Source organism: Bufo gargarizans, chromosome 6 (genome assembly GCF_014858855.1).
Source record: "Bufo gargarizans isolate SCDJY-AF-19 chromosome 6, ASM1485885v1, whole genome shotgun sequence".
Classification (NCBI taxonomy): Eukaryota; Metazoa; Chordata; class Amphibia; order Anura; family Bufonidae; genus Bufo; species Bufo gargarizans.
Window position 1 is genome coordinate 283775003 of NC_058085.1, and position 26065 is coordinate 283801067.

Genomic DNA, 26065 nt, shown 5'->3' on the forward strand with positions numbered 1-26065 from the left:
AAGTAATAGCATAGCAGTCCATTGGCCATATATACACAGTTTGGGCTCATGCACACAAACGTATATTCTTTCTGCGTCCGTTGCGGTTTTTTTGTGGACCGTATACAGAACCATTCATTTCAATGGGTCTGCAAAAAAAAACAAAAAACGGAAGTTACTCCGTGTGCATTCCGTTTCCGTACGTCTGTATTTCTGTTTTGCAAAAGAATAGAACATGTCCTATTATTGTCCGCATTACGGACAAGGATAGTACTGTTCTATCAGGGGCCGGCTGTTCTGTTCCACAAAATACGGAATGCACATGGACGTCATCCGTATTTTTTGCGGACCGCAAAATACATACAGTCGTGTGCATGAGCCCTTAATCTGTACGGTTGCAGACCTAAAGTGCACACATAATAAAAAAGTCTATGCATACCCATAGTCGGCTAAAGAAAGAAAGGATGGGTCCGGCGTCCACCCCAAGTGTGTTTCAGCACAAAAGCCTTCATCTGGGGGTGATTGAAATGCCCGTTGGGCTGGATGCTGGGGTGTATATACATGTGATGTCTCTTTGGAGGAGTGGTCCAGGTCCTGTTTTTTGAGAGTCTTTTTTTTTTTTTTATGCAGCTTTTCATCTATTTGTTATTTATGAATTTAGTAAAAATGTATATATTTTTTTATTTTATATTTTCTGTTACATTTGTTCTTTATGCACGTTTATGGGTGGGATGGGTCTATGACCTACATAGCCCAGCAAATTTAATGTTAATTGCCAGAAAAGTGGCGTGAATTACACCAGAAATCAACACCATCTTCATAAAAATTTGACAGATCCGGAGTATGTTTTTATTAAGACTTGCACAGAAAATAACAGTCTTAATAAATTCTCCCCTGTACCAGAGTTAACGTTGCATTTCACCCATCTATAGAGCGGTGTCCTTCTTTGTGTCTGGGGTGTGATGACTTCTGGTCATTGCCATCATTTACCAAATGGCAATGTCACGGCTGAGAAAACAATGAGTGCTTCCTCCAGGTAACCCTGGGCTATGGACATATAGAAGGGGCTTCCACTATGCTGGAATCTGGGGCAGAAACTTCCATTGCTGGCATCTTCTCTGCACCTTTGGGGTTATGTATGGTATAATGCTGTATGTCACTTCTTCTGCTGTTTCTTGCAGATATCAGCAGATCTTGCACAGAAATCTGGTATATTTGGCAACCATAGCCGATTCCAACCAGAATATGCAGTCTCTGCTCCCTGCGGTGAGTATCCTTCATTTCTTATAATAAGCATTGTAATCATTGCACCAAGGTTTTCCTACATGTCTTAGGGTACTTTCACACTAGCGTTTTTCTTTTCCGGCATAGAGTTCCATCCTCTGGGTTCTATACTGGAAAAGAACTGATCAGGCATATCCCCATGCATTCTGAATGGAGAGAAATCCGTTCAGTTTGCATCAGGATGTCTTCAGTTCAGTCGTTTTGACTGATCAGGCAAAAGATAAAACCGTAGCAAGCTACGGTTTTTATCTCCGGCGAAAAAAAACCCTGAAGACTTGGCATTTTTCCCCATAGGAATGTACAGTCATGGCCAAAAGTTTTGAGAATTACATAAATATTGGAAATTGGAAAAGTTGCTGCTTTATTTTTTCTAATAGCAATCTGCATATACTCCAGAATGTTATGAAGAGTGATCAGATGAATTGCATAGTCCTTCTTTGCCATGAAAATTAACTTAATCCCCAAAAAAACTTTCCACTGCATTTCATTGCTGTCATTAAAGGACCTGCTGAGATCATTTCAGTAATCGTCTTGTTAACTCAGGTGAGAATGTTGACGAGCACTTGGCTGGAGATCATTATGTCAGCCTGATTGGGTTAAAATAGCAAACTTGACCTGTTTAAAAGGAGGGTAATGCTTGAAATCATTGTTCTTCCATTGTTAACCATGGTGACCTGCAAAGAAATGCGTGCAGCCATCATTGCGTTGCATAAAAATGGCTTCACAGGCAAGGATATTGTGGCTACTAGGATTGCACCTCAATCAACAATTTATAGGCTCATCAAGAACTTCAAGGAAAGAGGTTCAATTCTTGCTAAGAAGGCTTCAGGACGTCCAAGAAAGTCCAGCAAGCGCCAGGATCATCTCCTAAAGAGGATTCAGCTGTGGGATCGGAGTGCCACCAGTGCAGAGCTTGCTCAGGAATGGCAGCAGGCAGGTGTGAGCGCATCTGCACGCACAGTGAGGCGAAGACTTTTGGAAGATGGCCTGGTGTCAAGAAGGGCAGCAAATGGCTTACGTTCATACTTACATTCCTTGCCGGGGATGACACTAGGGATTTAATATGACAAGACATAGATGGTAGGACAGCTCAATGATTATGTTCGCAGCACAAATTATCTGAAGGAGTGGTAATAACATTAGGGGTGCACCGAAATTTCGGCGGCCGAAAATATCGGCCGAGAATGCACCTAATCTGTTTCTGCCGATATTTTTACATATCGGCCGGAAATAGCGGGGAGGAGCTGGGGGCCGGTGCGTTCACTGTGCTCCGGCCCCCAGCTCCAGTAGTTATAAAATGTTGTACAATTAATAAGCATTCTATTCATTTGGCCCCCCTCTGCAGTATTACATTCAATACAGCCACATCCTACTCACAGGGCTGTGCTGGCCGGCCGGGCAGACGAGCGGCAGCATCACGACTGACGTCACATGCCTGCGCCGCCTCCTTCATTCAGAAAGTAGACCGGGCACATGACATCAGTTGTGACGCTGCCGCTCCTCTGCCCGGCCGGCCAGCATTAAGATGACAGCCCTGTGAGTAGGATGTGGCTGTATTGAATGTAATACTGCAGAGGGGGGCCAAATGAATAGATTTCTTATTAATTGTACAACATTTTATAACTACTGGAGCTGGGGGCCGGAGAACAGTGAACGCACCGGCCCCCAGCTCCTCCTCCCAGTTCCTCCCCGCTATTTTCTATTAATCTATTAATTGTACAATGGGGGCTGTGGATGGCACTGTTATGGGGTGGGTGGGGGTCTGTGGATGGCACTGTTATGGGGTGGGTGGGGGTCTGTGGATGGCACTGTTATGGGGTGGGTGGGGGTCTGTGGATGGCACTGTTATGGGGTGGGTGGGGGTCTGTGGATGGCACTGTTATGGGGTGGGTGGGGGTCTGTGGATGGCACTGTTATGAGGTGGGGGGGTCTGTGGATGGCACTGTTATGGGGTGGGGGGTCTTTTAAAAGTATTTGGGCAAAAAGGCAGTTTCGGTTTCGGTTTCGGTCAAGGGGTATCCTGAATTTTCGGTTTCGGTTTCGGACCAGAATTTTCATTTCGGTGCACCCCTAAATAACATGAAGCACAAGTGAGTGCAGATTTTTAAAATTTTTATTTTACCAACTCAGTTGGGTGAATGTATACTGCAGGCTCGGCAGTTAGGGAAGGGGGGAGGGTCGAGATTTTATGTTTACCTGAATGATATGTAATACATAAATGTCTTGATCACATGAATATATGTAATCTTATGCAAGATATGTATGACTGATAATTATATGGAAAATTTAATAAAAAATATGTTCCCCCCCCCCCCCCCCCCCCCCCCCCAAAAAAAAAGAAGGGCAGCAAAGAAGCCACTTCTCTCCAAAAAAACATCAGGGACAGATTGATCTTCTGCAGAAAATATGGTGAATGGACTGCTGAGGACTAGGGCAAAGTCCTATTCTCCGATCAAGCCTCTTTCCGATTGTTTGGGCATCAGGAAAAAGACTTGTCCGGAGAGGAAAAGGTGAGCGCTACCATCAGTCCTGTGTCATGCCAACAGTAAAGCATCCTGAGACCATTCATGTGTGGGGTTGCTTCTCATCCAAGAGAGTGGGCTCACTCACAATTTTGCCCAAAAACACAGCCTATGAATAAAGAATGGTACCAAAACACCCTCCAACAGCAACTTCTTCCAACAATCCAACAACAGTTTGGTGAAGAACAATGCATTTTCCAGCACAATGGAGCACCGTGCCATAAGGCAAAAGTGATAACTAAGTGGCTCGGGGACCAAAACGTTGACATTTTGGGTCCATGGCCTGGAAACTCCCCAGATCTTAATCCCATTGAGAACTTGTGGTCAATCTTCGAGAGGCGGGTGGACAAACAAAAACCCACCAATTCTGACAAACTCCAAGAAATGATTATGAAAGAATGGGTTGCTATCAGTCAGGAATTGGCCCAGAAGTTGATTGAGAGCATGCCCAGTCAAATTGCAGAGGTCCTGAAAAAGAAGGGCCAACACTGCAAATACTGACTCTTTGCATAAATGTCATGTAATTGTCGATAAAAGCCTTTGAAACGTATGAAATGCGTGTAATTATATTTCACTACATCACAGAAGCAACTGAAACAAATATCTAAAAGCAGTTTAGCAGCAAACTTTGTGAAAACTAATATTTGTGTCATTCTCAAAACTTTTTGCCACGACTGTATTAGTGCCGGATCCGGCATTCAAAGTACCGGAATGCCGGATCCGTCCTTCCTGCCTGCGCATGCGTAGACCGGTAAAAATTAGAAAAAAGATACAAGACGGATCCGTTCTTGCAATGCATTTGTGAGACGGCGCCGCATCCAGATCAGTCTTGCAAATGCTTTCAGTCACAGCCAGATTGGCGGATCCGGCGGGCAGTTCCGACGACGGAACTGCCCGCCGGATCACACTGCCGCAAGTGTGAAAGTAGCCTTAAAAAGGACATATTACCTCTACTGCCATGTCTGTTTTAGTAACTACTTTGTAATAACAATTGTGTTCTTATAACGCTATGTTGTGTCGTTCCTCTGTTATTCCTACTAGAAGTTTATGAATGAATTGACAGCTGTCTGTCATAAAGATCCAACTGGGTGTTACCAGTTGGGAGATGTCATCGCAGACTCTGACACTATCCAATCAGGGCTCATTACTGGGCTGTTTAGGTGCAATGTGCGCACTAGAGAGAGCCATCTGAGGAGGCAGAATAGGGGTCATTTATCATAATAAAAACGCCTTTTGATGCCCCAGTCCATGTGCCTGGTGTGAAAACCACTCCAGTCCCCTGGAGTAGTTTTTGCCAACAGTTACGACTGTTTCTAGGTGTAAATGAGTGAATTTGCTGGGGCTAATGTACCCCTGTCCTAGACATGCCACCACACCGCCCTCACCACTCCACAGTGATGAGTACATTGTAAAAAACACAGAGTGCGACAAAATATTGTCACACGGACATAAAAAAAAAAAAAAAAAGCAAAAAGGGTTCTTGCGCCTTTTTTACGCAAAACTGGCATTAGTAAATGACTCCTAATCTGTCTGGAGAAACTTTTAGGTTATGGCGTGGTTGCGACGCAATTGAGTACAGCCTGGCCATACGGGTTCATCAGGCTCTAATAAAACGAATGAAGATGTTACTGGTTAGTCGGTCTGCATTGTTAATAGCCACGTAGCACTTTCAATACCGCACGGCCATTAACAATGCAGATAAACTAAACTGTGACTTCTTCATTAGGTTAATTAGAACCCACTGCGGCCACATGATAGTCAACTGCAGTGCAGCCACATCGCAATTGTGACATGACTGCGCCATGTGGTCATACCCTGAGTCATCCTCCCCTGCACTGGATCATCATATTTAGTCATACATTTGGAGCGGCTATGACCAGCCTAAGGCCAGGTTCACATACAAAAAAATGTTTATGCATTTATTCCTTACCAAAGTTCAAACTATTCACTATTCACTGTCATGACTGGCTTGCCGTATGATTTGCATGCAGGTGTTAGTTTAAAAAAATAAAATAAAATTCAAGGGTTTTTTTCCAAAAAGCCTTTATGCAAATACATTTTTCATTCCCTTCTAATGCCTAAAGTTCCAGAACCTGTCACTGACCTCTGCGCTGATGGCATGCCCACCTACTTCAGAGACAAGATTGGCAGTATCCGGAAGGAAATAATCTCCTAGTCCCCAAATAATTTCAATCCTTCTCCCTCACATTCCTCCACATGCTCTCTCTCCCTCCTCTTTTGACCCTATAACACATCTCTCTCTCTCTTTTTCTCTTTCTCTTCTCTTCTCTTTCTCTCTCTCTTTCTCTCTCTCTTTCTCTCTCTCTTCTCTCTCTCTTCTCTCTCTCTTTCTCTCTCTCTTCTCTCTCTCTTTCTCTCCTCTTTCTCCTCTCTTTCTCTCTCTCTTTCTCTCTCTTTTCTCTCTCTCTTCTCTTTCTCTCTCTTTTCTCTCTCTTTCTCTTTCTCTTGCTCTCTCTCTCTTTTCTCTCTTCTTTTCTCTCTCTCTTTCTCTCTCTCTTTCTCTCTCCTTTCTCTCTCTCTTTCTCTCTTTTCTCTCTCTCTCTCTCTTTCTCTCTCTCTTTCTCTCTATCTTTCGCTCTCTTTCTCTCTCTCTTCTCTCTCTCTCTTTCTCTCTCTTTCTCTCTCTCTCTTTCTTTCTCTCTCTCTCTCTCTCTCTCTCTCTCTTTCTCTCTCTCTCTTTGAACGTCTTGTCTACTCTCACTTAATAAGCTACCTCTCTGCAAACTCTCTTCTTGACCCCTGCCTTTCGCCCTCTTCACTCTACAGAAACTTCCCTTACTAAAGTGAAGATCTGCAGAGAGATCTTCTGGATCTCTCTGCAGCGTTTGATACCGTAGACCATAAACTCCTGCTCACCATGCTCCACTTAATTGGCCTTAAGGACACTGTTCTCTCTTGGTTCTTTTCCTATCTCTCTGGCCGCTCCTTTAGTGCATAATTAGCTGTCTGTTCTTCTTCTCCTATTCCTCTTGATGTTGGAGTTCCTCAGGGCTCAGTACTAGGTCCTTTACTCTTCTTTCTCTACACAGTTCCCATCGGATAGACTATCAGTAGATTTGGCTTTTGGTACTATCTCTATGCTGACGACACCCAACTATACACTTCTTCCCCTGACATCACCCCTGCATTACTCCAAAATACCAGTATCTAAAACTGTACCTCTCAAAAACTGAACTTCTTGTCTTTCCCCCATCTACTAACCCACCTGAACTTGATATTTCAATTTTTGGTCTGCAGCACTATCATAACTCCTGTGCAACATGCCTGCTGTCTTGGGGCCACGTTTGACTCTGATCTTTCCTTTGTACCCTATATTCAATAACTTAGACGCTCTTGTCATCTGCTCCTCAAGAATATCGCCAGAATCCGCCCTTTTCTTACGGTGGAAATAGCAAAAACTCTTGTTGCCTTGAATTATTCTCGTCTTGACTACTGCAACGCAATACGGTCTCCCTCTAACTGAACTTTCCCCCTTTCAGTCTGTTCTAAATGTTGCAGCCAGGCTCATCTATCCATCAAACCACTACACTCATGCTACTAGTCTGTACCAGTCACTTCACTGGTTACCCATCCACCACAGAATACAGTTCAAACTTCTCACCCTCACCCGCAAAGCTCTCCACAGTGCTGCACCTCCATACATCTCCTCCCTCATTTCCGTCTACCACCCTACACGTGCTCTACGTTCTGTTAGTGACGTAAGACTAACATCCTCCATAATTTGTTCCTCTCACTCCCGTCTTCAAGACTTTTCTCGAGCTGCACCTACTCTCTGGAATACTCTGCCCCGGAATACTAGGTCAATTCATAACTTCTCCACCTTCAAACGTGCCTTAAAAACACATATTTTCAGGCAGGCTTATCAAGCAACGTAAAATGACTTTTCCCCGACTAAGGCCTCCTGCACACGGCCATTGTGGCTGTATTGTGGCCCGCATACGGCGGGTCCGCAATACACGGGGCACCGAACGTGTGCACCCCACATCACGGAGATGCGGTGCGGAACAGAAGCACAGATCGGAAGCACTACGGAGTGCTTCCACAGTGTTTCTGTCCGTGCCACCGCACCGCAAAAAAATAGAACATGTTCTATTTTTTTGCGGTGCGGAGGGATCACGGACCCATTCAAGTTGAATGGTTCTCGATCCGTTCCGGCTAGGGCTGCAACGATTAATCGATGTAATCGATTATATTCGATAACTGGATTCGTTGTCGACGAATCCAGTTATCGAATAATCGCCGATTCGTTGCTATTCGGGCGGGCGGGCGCTGCATCTTTATTTTACCTTTTTACAATGACGCTCCCGCTCCTGTAACAGCCAGGCAGAGCGGACGGCGGCGTAACGTCACTCACTCACGTGACACGCCTGCTCCGCCTCCTTCATTCATGAAGTGGGCGGAGCGGGCGCGTCACGTGATTGAGTGACGTTACGCCGCCGTCCGCTCTGCCTGGCTGTTACAGGAGCGGGAGCGTCATTGTAAAAAGGTAAAATAAAGATGCAAGCATCGGGGCCGGGGCTGTTAGGGGTTAGGGGGAAGGGGGGATCTGTCTATGGCACTGCTATGGGAAGGGGGGTCTGTGTATAGCACTGCTATGGGGAGGGGGGAGGATCTGTCTATGGCACTGCTATGGGGAGGGGGGTCTGTGTATAGCACTGCTATGGGGAGGAGGGGGGGTCTGTGTATGGCACTGCTATGGGAAGGGGGATCTGTGCACTGTTATGCCCATAACAGTGCACATATCCCCCTCTCCATAACTACGCCGTCCACAGATCCCCCTCTCCATAACTGCGCTGTCCACAGATCCCCCTCTCCATAACTGCGCCACCCACAGATCCCCCTCTCCATAACTGCGCCTCCCACAGATCCCCCTCTCCATAACTGCGCCGTCCACAGATCCCCCTCTCCATAACTGCGCCGTCCACAGATCCCCCTCTCCATAACTACGCCGTCCACAGATCCCCCTCTCCATAACTACGCCGTCCACAGATCCCCCTCTCCATAACTACGCCGTCCACAGATCCCCCATAATAGTGTCGCCCACAGATCCCCCATAATAGTGTCGCCCACAGATCCCCCATAATAGTGTCGCCCACAGATCCCCCATAATAGTGTCGCCCACAGATCCCCCATAATAGTGTCGCCCACAGATCCCCCATAAGTGTCGCCCACAGATCCCCCATAAGTGTCGCCCACAGATCCCCCATAAGTGTCGCCCACAGATCCCCCATAAGTGTCGCCCACAGATCCCCCATAAGTGTCGCCCACAGATCCCCCATAAGTGTCGCCCACAGATCCCCCATAAGTGTCGCCCACAGATCCCCCATAAGTGTCGCCCACAGATCCCCCATAAGTGTCGCCCACAGATCCCCCATAAGTGTCGCCCACAGATCCCCCATAAGTGTCGCCCACAGATCCCCCATAAGTGTCGCCCACAGATCCCCCATAAGTGTCGCCCACAGATCCCCCATAATAGTGTCGCCCACAGATCCCCCATAATAGTGTCGCCCACAGATCCCCCATAATAGTGTCGCCCACAATTTGTTTTAATATGGCCTTTGAACATAATTTTTCAAGTAAGATCATATAAACCTCTGTTTTGTAATTTTGTCGTTTTTCCCGATTAATCGAAGAAATTAATCGGCAACTAATCGATTATTCAAATAATCGTTAGCTGCAGCCCTAGTTCCGGCTGCCGCACAGACGTTGCCTGTGCATTGGGGACCTAAACCTCTCCCCTACCAACTCCTCTGGCGTGAACTCGATCCTCCAACAGTCCAAAACCCGAAGCAGATCAGCCAGCACCACTCCTGTCAGTTCAATAATGGCCCGAATCCTGCTTATCACAATCAACTACCTTATGTGTCACCCCCGAATCCTCATAGATTGTAATCTCTTGTGACTCCTAGTGTTTCAGTTGTATATGCTTGCCTTTTTTGGAGTAAAAAAAGCCCCCAAAACAGGCGTATTGGCAACGCCAGTCTTTAATTTGTGCCTCATTTATTATCCCTTAAAAAAAATCAAGTTTTGATTTTTTGGCTCAAGTCAACTCTGGCTTTCTTGTAAGGGTACTTTCACACTAGCGTTGTTTGAATCCGGCGGGCAATTCCGTCGCCGGAACTGCCCGCCGGATCCGGAAAAACGTGTGAAAACGGATTACATTGGAATCCTGATCAGGATTGGAAAAAACAGATCTGCCATTTATAGACTTTGGGCCAGATTTATCATTGCTCTGACAGCTCACTCCACTTTCACATATGGCTAAAGTCAGTTTTAGCCAACTCAGATTTATGATCGGCCCTTTAAGACTGTAATAAATGTGGTTTGACGGTAGCAGTTTATCCGTCAATAAGCAGCTTTACAAAAGTCGCACATCTTTACGAAAAAGTCGCACGTTTTTACGAAAAAGTTGCATGTTCTTTTAAAAAGTCTCATAAGATAAGCATGGTCCTCACTGGAGTGAAATTGCGCATTTTTTTGCGACTTTTTAAATAGTCCCAATAGTAAATCTGTCTAGAGATTCATTTACATAAGAAAACACGCCCACTTTTAGAAAACTGGCGAGCATAGTGCAGAGCAGAAAAAAGCTAATTTGTGCGCAGTTTTAGCGTTTGCGCATTTTTTTGCGACTTTTTCACTCCATTATTCTGATTTGAGCGAATGATAAATCTGGCCCTTTAACTTTTTTTGCAAATTTTTCGGGTTTAACATGCAAAAGCCGAATCCGGTTTGACGGAACACACGGCGCCGGATCCTGCATTAATGCAAGTCAATGGGAAAAATGCCAGATCTGGCATTCAGTCAAAGTGTTCCGGATTTTTGGCCGGAGGTAAAAATACAACATGCTACGGTTTTCTGAAAAGCCTGATCAGTAAAAAAGACTGAACTGAAGACATCCTGATGCATCCTGAACAGATTGCTCTCCATTCAGAATGCATGGGGATAAAACTGATTAGTTATTTTCCGGATTTGAGCCCCTAGGACGGAACTCGTGGCCGTAAAAGAAAAACGCTAGTGTGAAAGTACCCTAAGACAGGTTCATATTCAGTAAGACTTTTATAATTAGTATACACATGAAAATGTGGTGTAAGTGAGCTGAAATTTGGCGCACATCTCCATGAAAGTATGGTGCAACTCGACACTCAAAACTTTTTCTGCGTGAGTGCAAAACATTGTAATGCGTTTTGCACTCGGGCGAGAAAAGTCGCACATGTTTGGTACCCAAACCTGAACTTCTTCACAGAAGTTCGGGCTTGGGATTGATGTTCTGAAGATTGTATTATTTTCCCTTATAACATGGTTATAAGGGAAAATAATAGCATTCTGAATACAGAATGCATAGTATAATAGTGCTGGAGGGGTTAAAAAAAAAAAAAAAAAGTTAACTCGCCTTCTCCTCTTGATCGCGTAGTTCCCGGTCTCTTTACTTCTTGAATGATGAGCTGTGGGCTAAAGGACCTGTTGTGTGCTCCAATCACATGGTCCATCACCGTGGTGATGGAGCATGTGATCTGACGTCACCACAGGTCCTTTAGCCCACAGTTCATCATTCAAGAAGTAAAGAAACCGGGAACTACGCGATCAAGAGGAGAAGGTGAGTTAACTTTTTTTTTTAACCCCTCCAGCCCTATTATACTATGCATTCTGTATTCAGAATGCTATTATTTTCCCTTATAACCATGTTATAAGGGAAAATAATACAGTGAATAGACTCTCACCTAGCAACCATGCATGAAAATCGCACCGCATCCGCACTTGCTTGCGGATGCTATGCGATTTTCACGCACCCCATTCACTTCTATGGGGCCTGCGTCGCGTGAAAATCGCACAATATAGAGCATGCTGCGATTTTCACTCAACGCACAAGTGATGCGTGAAAATCAACGCTCATGTGCACAGCCCCATAGAAATGAATGGGTCCGGATTCAGTGCGGGTGCAATGCGTTCACCTCACGCATTGCACCCGCACGGAAAACTCGGCCGTGTGAAAGGGGCCTTAGTGATGGCCTATCCTGAGGCCGTTTAGCTGGACATGCCGTTTAAAACACAGAGTAGATTTCATATAATTGCTTAGACAAGGCCAGATGTTACCTGCATATATACGCCAGTGTATGGATCTGCTCCCTAGTGCTAAATAATAGGTACCTACCATATGTCAACCTTGTGTCCTCTGTAGCTTTTGCCTGTAAATTGACATTGTTTTATTTGCAGCCACCAACACAGAGCATGAATCTGGGCCCAGGAGGGATGAGCCAAACAGGCCCCAGCCAGGGCCTTCACTCCCAGGGCAATCTGAGTGATGCGCTAGGTGCAACCCTGCCGCCCTCCTCCCTCATGCAGAGCCAGATCAGTAATGGTGAGGCCCCTCTCTAATATATTACCACTGTCTGTAGCCTCAGACGCACATTCCTGTGTCCGTGTATAGATTAATGACTACGTGTGTGTGTGTTTTATAGGTAAATTATATATTTATATATCTTTTTGTATTAGTGTGTGTATTTTTTATTTTTATTTTTTGGGCGGGGGGTGGGTGTTGGAAAATCTCATTCTTTTTTCCTCTTTTCTTTTTTTTTTCGGAATAGGCCCCAACCATGTGACCATGCAGCAGTCTGGTCAGACCACTATGCCCACCACTAGTATGAGCATGGCAGTCAGCTCTCATGGCACAGCACCGGGGTACAGTCATGCTGTGCCCAGCTCTCAGAATGTGCCAATGCAGAGTCAGAGCAGCATAGGCAACTATGTGTCAAGGGCTAATATGAACATGCCTACAAACCCAGGTGAGTGGAATGGTGGCCCAGTAGTGTAGTTTATGACTGATCTACTTAACTACTTTTACTTCTGTCCCCATTAGATTAAAGTGGTTGGTTGTGCAGTCAGGGAAAACATGTCCTTATTGGGCCTATTATCGAGGGGGGTCCCCTGCCCAGTACTCCATTTATGAGCCACAGCAAAGAGCCATGGCGGGGGGATATATCAAATCTGGAGGAAAGGAAAACTGGCGTAATTGCCTATAGCAACCAATCAGATTCCACCTTCTATTTTCCAAAGTGGCTTTGAAAAATGAAAGGTGGAATCTGATTGGTTGCCATGGGCAACAGGTAGGAGCCACAAGAGCCATGCTATATGGACTGAATTGCTGAAGGTAGTCGTTGCTCACAGATATTTACCAGACAGATAGATGGGTATTAGGTAGGTAGGTGACTGACTACACGTTGCAGACTTTCTTATGCCATGTGCTCTGATCCGTTCTCAATTTGCTATTGTCTATAGCAGTGTCTATGATGCACCAGCAAGCTGCCAGCACTCATTACACCACGGCACAAGGAGGAGGTCAGCATTACCAAGGGCAGTCTTCAATGTCCATTATGAGCCAGAGTAACCAAGGAAGCACTATGATGGGACAGAGGCCCCTGGGACCATACAGATCATCTCAGCAAGGTGAGGGGAACTGACCTGGCATTGTACACTGTCCATGACATTCCAAATATCACCACTAGGGGGCATGTGCATATTTAAAAAAAAAAAATGTTTTCCCTTTAAAGGGGTTGTCCGGGATTGGGAAGATTATATATAATTTTTTTTTTTTTTTATACACTCTTGCCTCTCCTACCTTTACCAGACAATTCTTATGCTACTTTTGCCATTGAGAAAATCCCAGCCGGAAGTGCAGTTTTTCTTAGTCAGTGACGTACCGGGTCCCTTTCTGCCAAGCGAAGCCTCTTCTGCCGACCAGCAGTGAGCCCGTCACTGATAAGCGGGCTTTAGCGTTGCCCTAGCCAGTAAAATGGCTCGGGCAGCGCTAAAGCATGCCCATCAGAGCCAGTGATGTCACCGAGCACACTGCCGGGCGGACGCCTCCTCCCGACAGTGTGTTGTAAACAAAAGAGCCCGTGCCCTGCGCGATCCAGCGCAGGGCAAGGGAGCGCATCTGAGCCGGAGATGCTCCGATGCTAGCATTGGGGGGGCTGCCTGGGTGAAAATATGGGTATGTCCGGGTTCAGCTCTGAACCCAGACAACCCCTTTAAGATCTAATATAGTCCACTGTTAATGTGCCTTTTTTACATTACAAGCCGGTTAAGAGGTGTATTTTCTTTTTGTCCTGTGTGCAGGTTCTGCTCAGCAATATCTGGGTCAGGAGGAGTACTACAGCGAGCAGTACGCACACAGTCAGAGTTCCTCCGAGTCTATGGGCCAGCAGTATTACACAGATGGTACGTGTCAGATCTCTTTATGTGCGAGAGTACGTGCTCATCAAATGAGGCCTTTACTTAGATTTAGCGTGCAACAGCCAGTCGGCTATTGCTCTCTGGTATCAAGAATAATATGCTCGCAAAGTCTCGGCGTTCAGAGTGTGTATAGGCAGTGTTTCCATATGGAAAGCTCGGGGTGGGTTTGCATGTTGCATTTTTTTCCAGGGGGAAAAATACACAGTAAAAACTGGTTTTGTGATGTGGTAATTGACCGAGTTTTTTACAGGTTTCACCTGTAAAAATTGCAGTCGTGCAAAACTGCATGTGGTTTTTACAATTATCATTTATTTATTTATTTTTTTATGAAAAATGTAAACCCATCCTTAGGGCACAGTAACAGCAGTAATATAATGGTGCATTTTTTTTATTTTTATTTTTTTACCTTATTCTCAACAAAACATAGCATGTATATATCTATATTCTCTCATTTGCAATTTAGAAACCGTCCCTATTGACAGCTCAAAATTTCTTTTGGGGTACGCCCAGGCCTTGTGGCCAGTATGAGGTGGCGACGCAGCCGGAAAACATCTGTAGCAGTGAACATGTGGCTGCGCATGGGCGGCTGCTCTCAGTTCAACTCAGGGGCTGCGTTCTGGAGATGGGGGCAGTTCCCACCTCTGGGTTCCACTCCTGTCTGACGATGGAATATCTTAGCGATATGCCATCAATGTGTGGGATTAGCCAACCCCTTTCATACTGATCAGCAGTCGCTTGCTTACTATTAATGGCTCTTGCAAAACCTTGTGGCGAACGATAAGCAAGCATCTGTCAATGAATCTTCAACAATCTGATTCCATAACAGCTTGGTTTTCGGGCACATTGTGTGCACATCTCCACTGCGCAATCGGTTGCCCTGTCTTGCCATACCCTAGGTCTATATTGAGGTCTTGCTGAGAATGGGTCTAGTTGATTCATTAAAGAAGCACCCCCACAAAAAAAATTGTATTCTCTGACCTGTTAAAAAGGCACATGATGTAAACTGTAGTGAAGTACATTTTCTTACCAGTGACTGTATTTGAGAGTTATAACCTCCCTTCTGATCCTCATCTGTGTCATGTGATTATGAGTAAGAACAGAAGTGTTCAAAATGTGTAAATTGGGGGGGGGGGGGGGGAGTGGGAAGGAGTGCCACTGTGTTTGTATATGACAAGTTTGGTGGAATAAAGACCGGGACCGGAAAATCTTTACTACGAGTGCTGGAGCCTTTTTTTCTCTACACACGTCATGTGACCAACACTCTGATCTCCAACTGACACAGCACAGGTCAGTTCATTGAGGCTTCCATAGGACTACATAAAGAAACTGGCTTCCTATCCACACATAGGATGCTGTGTTATTTGGAAAGTAAGAGTGTTGATCACATGACACAGCTGAGATTCAGAAGGGAGGTTATAATTTATAAATACAGTGTTTGGTAAGAAGATTGCCTTCACTACAGTTTACATCATATACCTTTCTAACAGCTCAGAGAATATATATATTTTTTTTTTGTGGGAGTTCTTCTTTAACATCTGAGGGCGCTGCGTGCGTCCACACTGCTTATTGCTTGGTCACGCCTGTCCCTGCCCTGTTTTCCAGTTACATAGTACAGGTGCACCTCAGAAACCAGCAGCTACAGAAGCTCTGTTGCACGTGTAGAAGTACCCTTAAAGGGGTTGTACATGATGATTTATACATTAATGCGTTCTTCTAAAAACAGCGTCCTTGCCATCCATGGGTTGAGTGTCTGGTATTGCAACCCCATTCACATTGATGTAGCCAAGTTGTGATATCAGGCACAACCCTTGGACGGGTGTGACTCAGTTTCTGGAAGAAAGCAGCCATGCTTTTCTAATCCTGGGCAATCCCCTGCTACACATGTTCAATGGAAATGGAAGATCTCTATCCTTCAGTGGTAGGTCTATACTTTTAGATTTCGTGTTCTTCTAGTACCATAGAGGGCACTGTACACCCTTTCACTGCTGTTTTCTAATCCAGGACATGGCGACTACGCGTACCAGCAGTCCTCCTATGGCGAACAGAGCTACGACAGGACGTTTGATGACTCTTCACAGCACTACTATGAAGGAGGTCAGTAAAAAAAAAAGCATAAATGTATTTAATAACTGGGCTGTGTTCTGGCGAACACCTACCTATGTACATATTCATTCTGTAGCAGGAAACACTCAATACAGCCAGCAGCAGAGTGGATATCAGCAAGGGACAGGTCAGCAACAGGCGTACTCCCAGCAACAGCAATACTCCAATCAACAGAACTATCCGGGACAGCAACAGCAGGGATATGGTAAGTGGGTGGCTTCAATTTGGATATATTGCAGGACCATTAGAGCCCGGCTATTATAAAACTACAACATCTCAAGATGGTAAGAATGGAATTTGTTCTTCATTTTAGTCCCAGCCCAGGGCTCTTCCTCACAGTATTCGACTTACCAGCAAGGTCAAAGCCAACCCTACACCAGTTACCGGGCACCACAGACCGCGTCCTCTGCCCAACAACAGCGGCCCTATGGCTATGAGCAGGTAGTATACACATCCTTACCGATATGTCTTCATCCATCCCAGGATTTTATTCTTGCTGTTTATCACGTGTCTGTCTCATTCTATATCTCATCTGACATTATTTCTCTTCCATGTTTTGAGGACATTTTTAAGGGACATTTTAAAGAGACACTAAATGATGAATGAGAAAATTAATTTGTAACAGAATTGGGCTCCATTTACACGTCTGCAAGTGTGGTCCGCATCCGTTCCGCAATTGTGTGGAAAGGGTGCGGACCCATTCATTCTCTATAGGGACGATCTTCTGGTCCACAGCTCCGCAAGAAAATAGAGCATGTTCTATTCTTGTCCGCAATTGCGGACAAGAATAGGCATTTCTATGGGGGTGCCAGCCGGGTGTATTGCGGATCCGCAATACACTATGGACATGTGAATGGACCTTTACTACGGGTTTGTTGCACTGTACAGACCTGCAGCACTGACATATTGAGGATTTAGGGTGCGTCCATTCGGGATGGATATGTGGATTCTCCACCACTGATTCATATGCAGCAAATCCACTGCTAAAGTAAAAATAAAAAATATGCAGTATAGTTACATTGCCCTATGGTACAGACCATAGATCCATAGCGCGCTAATTTATGCTTCAGGTTTCCACCACAGAGTGCAATGCAGAGGGTGAACGCTGCAGAAAAATCAGCTACAAATCTGCTTGTAACACATGCCTGTACCAGGACTGTACCCTTAAAATGCACACCATAGGTCAATTTATGTGGATTTTTTTTCCATGGCAATTTTCATCCACTTTGCTGCTCCTGCAAAAATACTGTGGATTTTCTGCACGCAATGTCGCAGCGGCAAATCTGCATCTACAGTCAGGTCCATAAATATTGGGACATCGACACAATTCTAAAATTTTTGGCTCTATACACCACCACAATGGCTTTGAAATGAAACGAACAAGATGTGCTCTAACTGCAGACTATCAGCTTTAATTTGAGGGTATTTACATCCAAATCACGTGAACGGTGCAGGAATTACAACAGTTTGCACATCTGCCTCCCACTTGTTAATGGGACAGAATAATAATCATAAATCAAACTTTCACTTTTTATTACTTGGTTGCAAATCCTTTGTAGTCAATTACTGTCACGGATGGTGTAACAGAAAACAAGAAGTTACAAATAAGGATCCGACTGGCTTGAGCCAAAACTAAGGAACAAAAGGGTGACCCCTATTAAAGCCCTGACGCTCTCCCTGTCTTCTCAGCCCATGCAAAGATCTCTAGGATAGATAATTGCATGCCATCGTGCCTCGACTGTATGACACCTGAACACCCTATAATAGTGAGGGGACACGACCACTGGCTCCCTACATTTAATACGGAGGGAGTCAGGGTCACCTAGGATCAAGGCAACAGGAAAACACAAATAAATGAACAGACTTATCTGTAGAAGCATCAGTTGCAGCATGCGCACACTCCAGGAAGTTGTATAAACCGCAAGGTGAGGCAGTATGGGGAGGAGATATATAGGGAGGCAATCGCTGCTAATAGATGACAGCTGGGAGAGGGAGGAGAGATGTCAAAACAAAAGAAGATCTTGCAGGAGGTACTGAAGAACGTCTATCAGAACTTCTCAAAGATCTGGTGGTGACAATTACAGCCTGAAGTCTGGAACACATAGACCTCACCAGGCGCTGGGTTTCATCCCTGGTGATGCTCTGCCAGGCCTCTACAGCAACTGTCTTCAGTTCCTGCTTGTTCCTGGGGCATTTCCCCTTCAGTTTTTGTCTTCAGCAAGTGAAATGCATGCTCAATCGGATTCAGGTCAGGTGATTGACTTGGCCATTGCATAGCAATTTCTTTCCCTTAAACTCTTTGGTTGCTTTTGCAGTATGCTTTAGGTCATTGTCCATCTGCACTGTGAAGCGCCGTCCAATGAGTTCTGAAGCATTTGGCTGAATATGAGCAGATAATATTGCCCGAAACACTTCAGATTTCATCCTGCTGCTTTTGTCAGCAGTCACATCATCAATAAATACAAGAGAACCAGTTCCATTGGCAGCCATACATGGTCATGACACTACCACCACCATGCTTCACGGATAAGGTGGTATGCTTAGGATCATGAGCAGTTCCTTTCCTTCTCCATACTCTTCTCTTCCCATCACTCTGGTACAAGTTGATCTTGGTCTCATCTGTAAATAGGATGTTGTTCCAGAACTGTGAAGGCTTTTTTAGATGTTGTTTGGCAAACTCTAATCTGGCCTTCCTGTTTTTGAGGCTCACCAATGGTTTACATCTTGTGGTGAATCCTCTGTATTCACTCTGGTGAAGTCTTCTCTTGATTGTTGACTTTGACACACATGCACCTACCTCCTACAGAGTGTTCTTGATCTGCCAACTGTTGTGAAGAGTGTTTTCTTCACCAGGGAAAGAATTCTTCGGTCATCCACCACAGTTGTCTTCCGGGTCTTTTGGTGTTGCTGAGCTCACCAGTGCGTTCCTTCTTTTTAAGGATGTTCCAAACAGTTGTTTTGGCCACGCCTAATGTTTTTGCTATCTCTCTGATGGGTTTGTTGTGTTTTTTTCATTTTAATGGTGGCTTGCTTCATTGATAGTGACAGCTCTTTGGATCTCATCTTGAGAGTTGACAGCAACAGATTCCAAATGCAATTAGCATGCTTGAAATGAACTCTGGATGTTTTATCTGCTCATTGTAATTGGGATAATGAGGGAATAGCACACACCTGGCCATGGAACAGCTGAGAAGCCAATTGTCCCATTACTTTTGGTCCCTTAACAAGTGGGAGGCACATATGCAAACTGTTGTAATTCCTACACTGTTCACCTGATTTGGATGTAAATACCCTCAAATTAAAGCTGGCAGTCTGCAGTTAACCCCTTAACGACACAGCCATATTTCACCTTAGGGACCAGGCCATTTTTTAATCTGACCGGGTTCACTTTATGTGTGAATAACTTTAAAATGCTTCTACTTATCCAGGCCATTCTGAGATTTGTTTTTTCGTCACATATTGTACTTCATGACACTGGTAAAATGGAGTAAAAAAAAATAAAACATTTTTATTTATAAAAAAAAAAATACCACATTTACCAAAAAGTTATTTTACATTCCCCATATGTCTACTTCATGTTTGGATCATTTTGGGAATGCCATTTTATTTTTTGGGGACGTTACAAGGCTTAGAAGTTTAGAAGCAAATCTTGAAATATTTCAGAAAATTTCTAAAACCACTTTTTCAGGACCAGTTCAGGTCTGAAGTCACTTTGTGAGGTTTACATAATAGAAACCACCCAAAAATTACCCCATTATACAAACTACACCCCTTAAGGTATACAAAACTGATTTTAGAAACTTTGTTAACCCTTTAGGTGTTGCACAAGAATTAGGCCTCATGCACACGACCGTTGTGTGCATCCGTGGCCGTTGTGCCGTTTTCCTTTTTTTTTTCGCGGACCCATTGACTTTCAATGGGTCCGTGGAAAAATCGGAAAATGCACTGTTTTGCAGCCGAGGCCGTGATCCGTGTATCCTGTCCGTCAAAAAAATATGACCTGTCCTATTTTTTTGACAGACAACGGTTCACGGACCCATTCCAGTCAATGGGTCCGTGAAAGAACACGGATGCACACAAGATTGGCATCCGTGTCCGTGATCCGTGGCCGTAGGTTGTGCGCCCACCAACAGTGTGCGCCCACCAACGCCCCCCCCTCCCTCCCTCTATTGTAATAAATCGTTGGTGGCACACTATAGCAGTAACAACATTGGTGGCAGTGTGCGGCCTCCCATCTCCCCCCCCCCCCCCCGATCATTGGTGGCAGCGTAGTTCCGATCGGAGTCCCAGTTTAATCGCTGGGGCTCCGATCGGTAACCATGGCAACCAGGAAGCTACTGCAGCCCTGGTTGCCATGGTTACTTAGCAATAGTACAATAGTAGAAGATTCATACTTACCTGCTTGCTGCTGCGATGTCTGTGACCGGCCGGGAGCTCCTCCTACTGGTAAGTGACAGTTCTTTAGCAATGCGCCGCACCACAGACCTGTCACTTACCAGTAGGTGGAGCTCCCGGCCGGACACGAACATCGCAGCAGCCAGCAGGTAACTATGAATCTTCTACTATTGTACTATTGCTAAGTAACCATGGCAACCAGGACTGCAGTAGCGTCATAGAAGGGGGTTAATTCGCCGAGACATTGACCCAAGGTGCCTGTTCAATGATTTGCGCAGGCCCCTTGTTCCTTAAGTACCAGGACATCAGGGCGTACGCCTGTACTTAGAGGACCTTTCATCTGGCAAAAGAAACTAAGTGTCATGATCTGTTCAGCGGCGCCTAGGGATCTCACTGCACTTACTATTATCCCTGGGCACCACTCCGTTCTGCCGCTATGTCCTCCGGTATGTTCGGTCACTTGGTTATAGTAGGAGGAGACTTAGGGGACTTGGTTATAGTAGGAGGAGTCTGCCCTTGTTCTCCTGGGCATCTCCTTCTCCTAGGCTGTAGTGCTTGCCAATTGCAGCGCAGAGCTCACAGCCTGGGAGTTTTTTGTTTTTTTCTCCCAGGCTGTGAGCTCTGCGCTGCGATTGGCCAGCGCTACAGCCTAGGAGGAGGAGACGCCCAGGAGAACAAGGGCAGTCTCCTCCTACTATAACCAAGTGACCGAACATACCGGCAGAACGGAGCGGTGCCCAGGGATAATAGTAAGTGCAGTGAGATCCCCGGGCGCCGCTGTATATGGCATGATACTTAGTTCACAACTTTTTGCCAGATGAAAGGTCCTCTTTAAAGGGAACCCATCACCAGGATTTTGGGTATAGAGCTGAGGACATGGGTTGCTAGATGGCGGCTAGTGCATCCGCAATACCCAGTCCCCATCTGTGTGCTTTTATTGTGGGGGGGAAAAAAACGATTTGATACGTATGTAAATTAACATAAGAGTCATATCTTACTTGTGTGACCAGAGAAGAGTCATATTTTCAAGCTCTGACTCCTCTCAGGTTAATTTGCATATGTATCAAATCGGTTTCTAAACACAATAAAAGCACACAGAGCTATGGGGACTGGATATTGCGGATGTGCTAGCGGCGATCTAGCAACCCATGTCCTCAGCTCTATACCCAAAATCCCGGTGACAGGTTCCCTTTAAGAGGTTAAAGCACGTCATGTTCATTTCATTTCAAATCCATTGTGATGGTGTATAGAGCCAAAAATGTTACAATTGTGTCGATGTCCCAATATTTATGGACCTGACTGTACGTCTTCTGTGGACATACCCCTATAGTTACTCTGGGCAATGATTATTGGGAGCACGTACAGTACTCATCATCCACCCGATGGAGACTGATTCTGGCTCAGCCTTCAAATTGGGATTTACGCAGACTTTGCTTGGCCAGCTTCCATTCTCCTTCTAGACCCATGATACCAACCCTTGTGTTTTTCTGTCCCCACAGGGTCAGTATGGCAATTACCAGCAATAAGTTAATTTTGTGACCATTGCGCCCATGCGCTATGGTTGGGAGAACTTTTGTATAATAGCTGACTTGGCTCCCTGCCATAGTTACTGAATCCAAGATGGAAGATCGATGATGGAGCCACCGAGACTCTCTCCAAGGAAAGGAAAAGTCACCAAGGAAGAAGTTTTGTGAAAACTCAGCCCTTCTGCATCTGTGATGTTACCTAGCACACCCACATTACTGGATCATTTCCAATAGTTCAGACTGAGCCCCTGTCCAACCCACGGGGGTCCGGCCACATTTGGGAACACAAGCTCAGTGGCTCATCTGTACATTTGGCTGTGCTTGGTACTGCAGCTTAATCTCATTCCAGCAAATGGGACTGAACTGCAGTACCAAGTGGAGTCACACTGTGTGGTGCTGTGTCTTTGGGGGTCCCAAGGGTCACACACCTATACTGATGAGAACAATTCTCGTAGAGATACATGGAGCGGTTTTCTGGGACCCTCACACTGTATAGCTGCTTTAACTATTTCTGTGCTGTGGCCCCATTATTCCATTGATTGTTGGGAGTCCCAAACATTGATAGGCCATCTTCTCCACAAGGTTTTTTTTCTTGTGGGGTAACCTAATTGGACATGTGCTGGATTGTATTGGCTTTTTATACTGGTTAGGGCAAGAGTTGGGTGTAATCCCATGTCTTCACTCTGATCTTAAAGTCATGGCTGTATGTATGAGTGAAGACTCTTGGGGGATGACTGTGTGTATATTTGATGTTTGGAGTATATTTTAATGGAGCACTTTTGAAGAAGCAGGATTCTTTTTCTGTGTATGTATATTATTTAGTGTTGCTTTAAGAACTGTACAGTATGTATCTTGTATGTTTTGCTTTCTAAATGGTTGTAGAAGACGAGTACAGTGTCGCAGCAGGATAGGCCGGTAAAGGAGAGGCAGCAATATATAGATATATTTAAATTTTATTTTAAATTTGTTTTTTATTTTGTATTTATTTATTACACTGAATGTTCTTATTTTACTGATTTACTTGATTATCAGTCAACTGATATATATATTTAAAAAAAATGGGTAGATGAAGGAACTGCACCCCATAATCGCTTATTTTTTCTTTTCTGTAGATATATAAGTAATCTACATAAAAAGTGGAGTTATTTTGTGAATACATTAAAGGGCATCTGTCAGCAGATTTGTAGCTATGACACTGGCTGACCTGTTATATGTGCGCTTGGAAGCTGAAGGCATCTGTGTTGGTCCCATGTTCATATGTGCCCGCACTGCTGAGAAAATAGCTGTGTCCCCCCAATGCCTACTACGAGAAAAGCAACTGGGGAGTTTTCATTACACCTAGAGGCTCTGCTCTCTCTGCAACTGCTGCACCTTCACATTTTGATTGACAGGACTATGCAGTGAAAACCACATCACTTTTGACCCTGTCAAAGTGCAGAGAGCGCAGCAGTTGCAGAGAGAGCAGAACCTCGAAGTGTAACGGCTACACCCCCATTGCTCCTAGAGGATCATTTGCATATATTAAAATATCATTTTTCTCAGCAATGTGGGCACATATGAACATGGGACCAACACAGATGCCTTCAGCTGCCAGGCGCACATGTAACAGGCCAGCCAGTGCCATGGGTACAAATCTACTGATCCTGTCCTGTGTTTTACTCTAGAGCTGGTCTCACTATTCTGCTGGTGGAGTCACTGAGGGACATTTATCAAAACTGTTGTAACCATATGCCAGTCTTGCATCTCGCGCAAGTTCAGGAAGATCATCTCCACCCTGCTGTGCACCAAATACTGAAGTCTATGCCAACTACAGTCTGGTGTAGACTTTAGCTATAACTTACGCCACTTTCTGGAAAAGTTATAGTAAATCCGATGGGTAGTACGAAGCCCTGCCCCTCCTGAACCCCCCCCCCCCCCCCTCACGCCCTTTCTCTGCACTTCGAAAAAGTGCATAGAAGTTTAAAAAGTTGCAAATATGGCGCGTGCCATAATTTTGCAACTTTTTTACGCCACAATAGTGTCCTAAAACCTTTAGTAAATGTCCCCCACTTTCTACATGCATAACACTACTTCTCTTGAATTGATACGGAGTTGCATCCTGTATTATACTTCGGAGCTGAAATCGCAGGTCTGCAGACTTTAGAGATGATATCTCCCAGTTTATCCTGCTTGTTCACTGTCTGTCACAGTTTGCTGTGGTGATTAGCATTCTGGGAAGTGTTGCCTTTACACCAGGTACTGTACAATCATCTTGTCTCAGGAAAACAAACTAGTTATTCTGCATTACAGGAGCTCAGTTAATCTTTAGGAGTTCAGCCATCAGATATCAAATGACTTTCCAATGACGGCCAACAGAATTGTGAATGTAGCTCTGTAGTATGATGCATGATGTAACTCAGGATCATTATAAGATGAGTAATGCATGTACACGGTGACTTCACAGCAGAATAGTGAGCGCAGCTCTGGAGTATAATATAGGATGTAATTCGGGATCAGTACAAGATATGTCATGTACTTTATGTAGATTGTATCTATACAACGCAAAATGGTGTTCAAAGACAGACATATGTGTTAATGACTACCTGACATGTCAATTATGACATGCCAGAAGTGATCAAATGCTTTCAAATCTTATCTAATGCTATTTTAGAAATTCTTAGGGGTGTTACCAACTGACAGCCTGTTATGTGGTGAATTAGAGTACTGGGCTACCAATGTGCTCCATCTCAAACTGTGCCCATTGCATTACCGATGGTACATCAGCTTAACTGGTAGAATGCAAAGTGGCTGCCAGGCTTCCATCACTGGGTATTTTGGTGGTAGTAACCTCTGTACCACATAAGTCCAAATACGGCTAGTGGTGTCACTATTGGTGGGTGCAGAGTTCCACCACCCAGATCCTGATGCCTGATGGGGAATGGCAAGATTGAATCCCTGTGCCATGCTCTACCCCCTCAGGCTCTGCAGAAGACATTCCGTAACAGATGAAGAAGAGGTCCTGTAACCCAGTTACACCATGTTGTATGGGAAGCCTTACTACTGAAAGATACACAGCGCTTCTTATCTGCATCTATAAAGCATTGTTCATTTTGAAGGGGTTGTACAGAATGAGAAAAACATGACTGCTTTTTATTCTGAAAGCAATGCCAGCTGTCCTCGGGTCGTCTGTCGTACAGGGATCATATAAAGAAATCCCAGCATACGCTTCATGTGGAGTTTGCTCCTTCCCGCCGCAATGTGAACGGTTTGAGCCGTGTGCCGGCTGGATTTGAATTTGGCTGTAGTACAGGAATCGGCAACCTTCAGCACGCAAGCTGCTGTGAGACTACAACTCCCAGCATGCAAACGTGGCTGTTCTTGTAACTCCCACAGAAATGAAAGGAGGATTCTGTGAGTTGTAGTTTTAAAACAGCTGGAGTGCCTGAAGTTGCCAATTCCTGCTGTAGCATTTCAGCTAGACTCCATTGACGTGAATGGTGCTAAGATGCAATACCACGCACCACCTGTGGACAGTTGTGGTGCTGTTTTTGGGAGAAAGTGGGTGTTTATTATGTACACACTGGGTTATAACACAGCTTACATGTAAGTTGTCGCCCAGATTTTCCAGACTTGCAAATCTACCTGGTTATGGGAGCAGGATGGGTGACTATTGGTATAAATGGCTTCCTTCACTGGTAGCATGTGTCAGTTGACCAATACTGTTAAAGGGAGGCTGATTTATGTTTTTTATTTTTTCTCATGCATTGATCTGTAGTTGTTTGCATTCGTTATAACTTTTCGCATTGGTAGTATAGCAGTAGCTCTACGGGGATGGACAGATTGTGAATGTCATTTTTATTTTATTTTGTCTGTAATGCTGTATGGTCTGAAAAATTGTTCTGAAGTTTGCTTTTTAAGAAGAATATAAAAAAAACTTTCAAAGAAATGCTGCTTTGTGTCCTGTGTCTTATTGTTAAAAGTTTCTAAGTGGAATCTAGTAAAGATGGATGGTGAGGGATCAGCTTT

General features: G+C 44.8%; 1 protein-coding gene across 5 annotated transcripts in view; it reads left to right on the top strand.

Annotated features, from left to right (window-relative positions):
• The window catches only part of SS18L1 (SS18L1 subunit of BAF chromatin remodeling complex), a 28135-nt gene extending 4877 nt beyond the window's left edge, over positions 1 to 23258 (top strand). For 2 of the 5 annotated variants that reach the window (XM_044298659.1, XM_044298661.1), the window contains exons 3-11: positions 1161 to 1245; positions 12018 to 12162; positions 12389 to 12586; positions 13080 to 13247; positions 13920 to 14021; positions 16038 to 16130; positions 16216 to 16344; positions 16453 to 16580; positions 22034 to 23258. In XM_044298659.1, coding sequence (XP_044154594.1) covers positions 1161 to 1245; positions 12018 to 12162; positions 12389 to 12586; positions 13080 to 13247; positions 13920 to 14021; positions 16038 to 16130; positions 16216 to 16344; positions 16453 to 16580; positions 22034 to 22060 — 1075 coding nt within the window. In that variant the 3' untranslated portion in view covers positions 22061 to 23258. The remainder of the gene's footprint in view (positions 1 to 1160; positions 1246 to 12017; positions 12163 to 12388; positions 12587 to 13079; positions 13248 to 13919; positions 14022 to 16037; positions 16131 to 16215; positions 16345 to 16452; positions 16581 to 22033) is intronic. The other 3 variants (XM_044298660.1, XM_044298662.1, XM_044298663.1) reach the window with 3 other exon arrangements.
• Positions 23259 to 26065: the final 2807 nt, after the last annotated feature.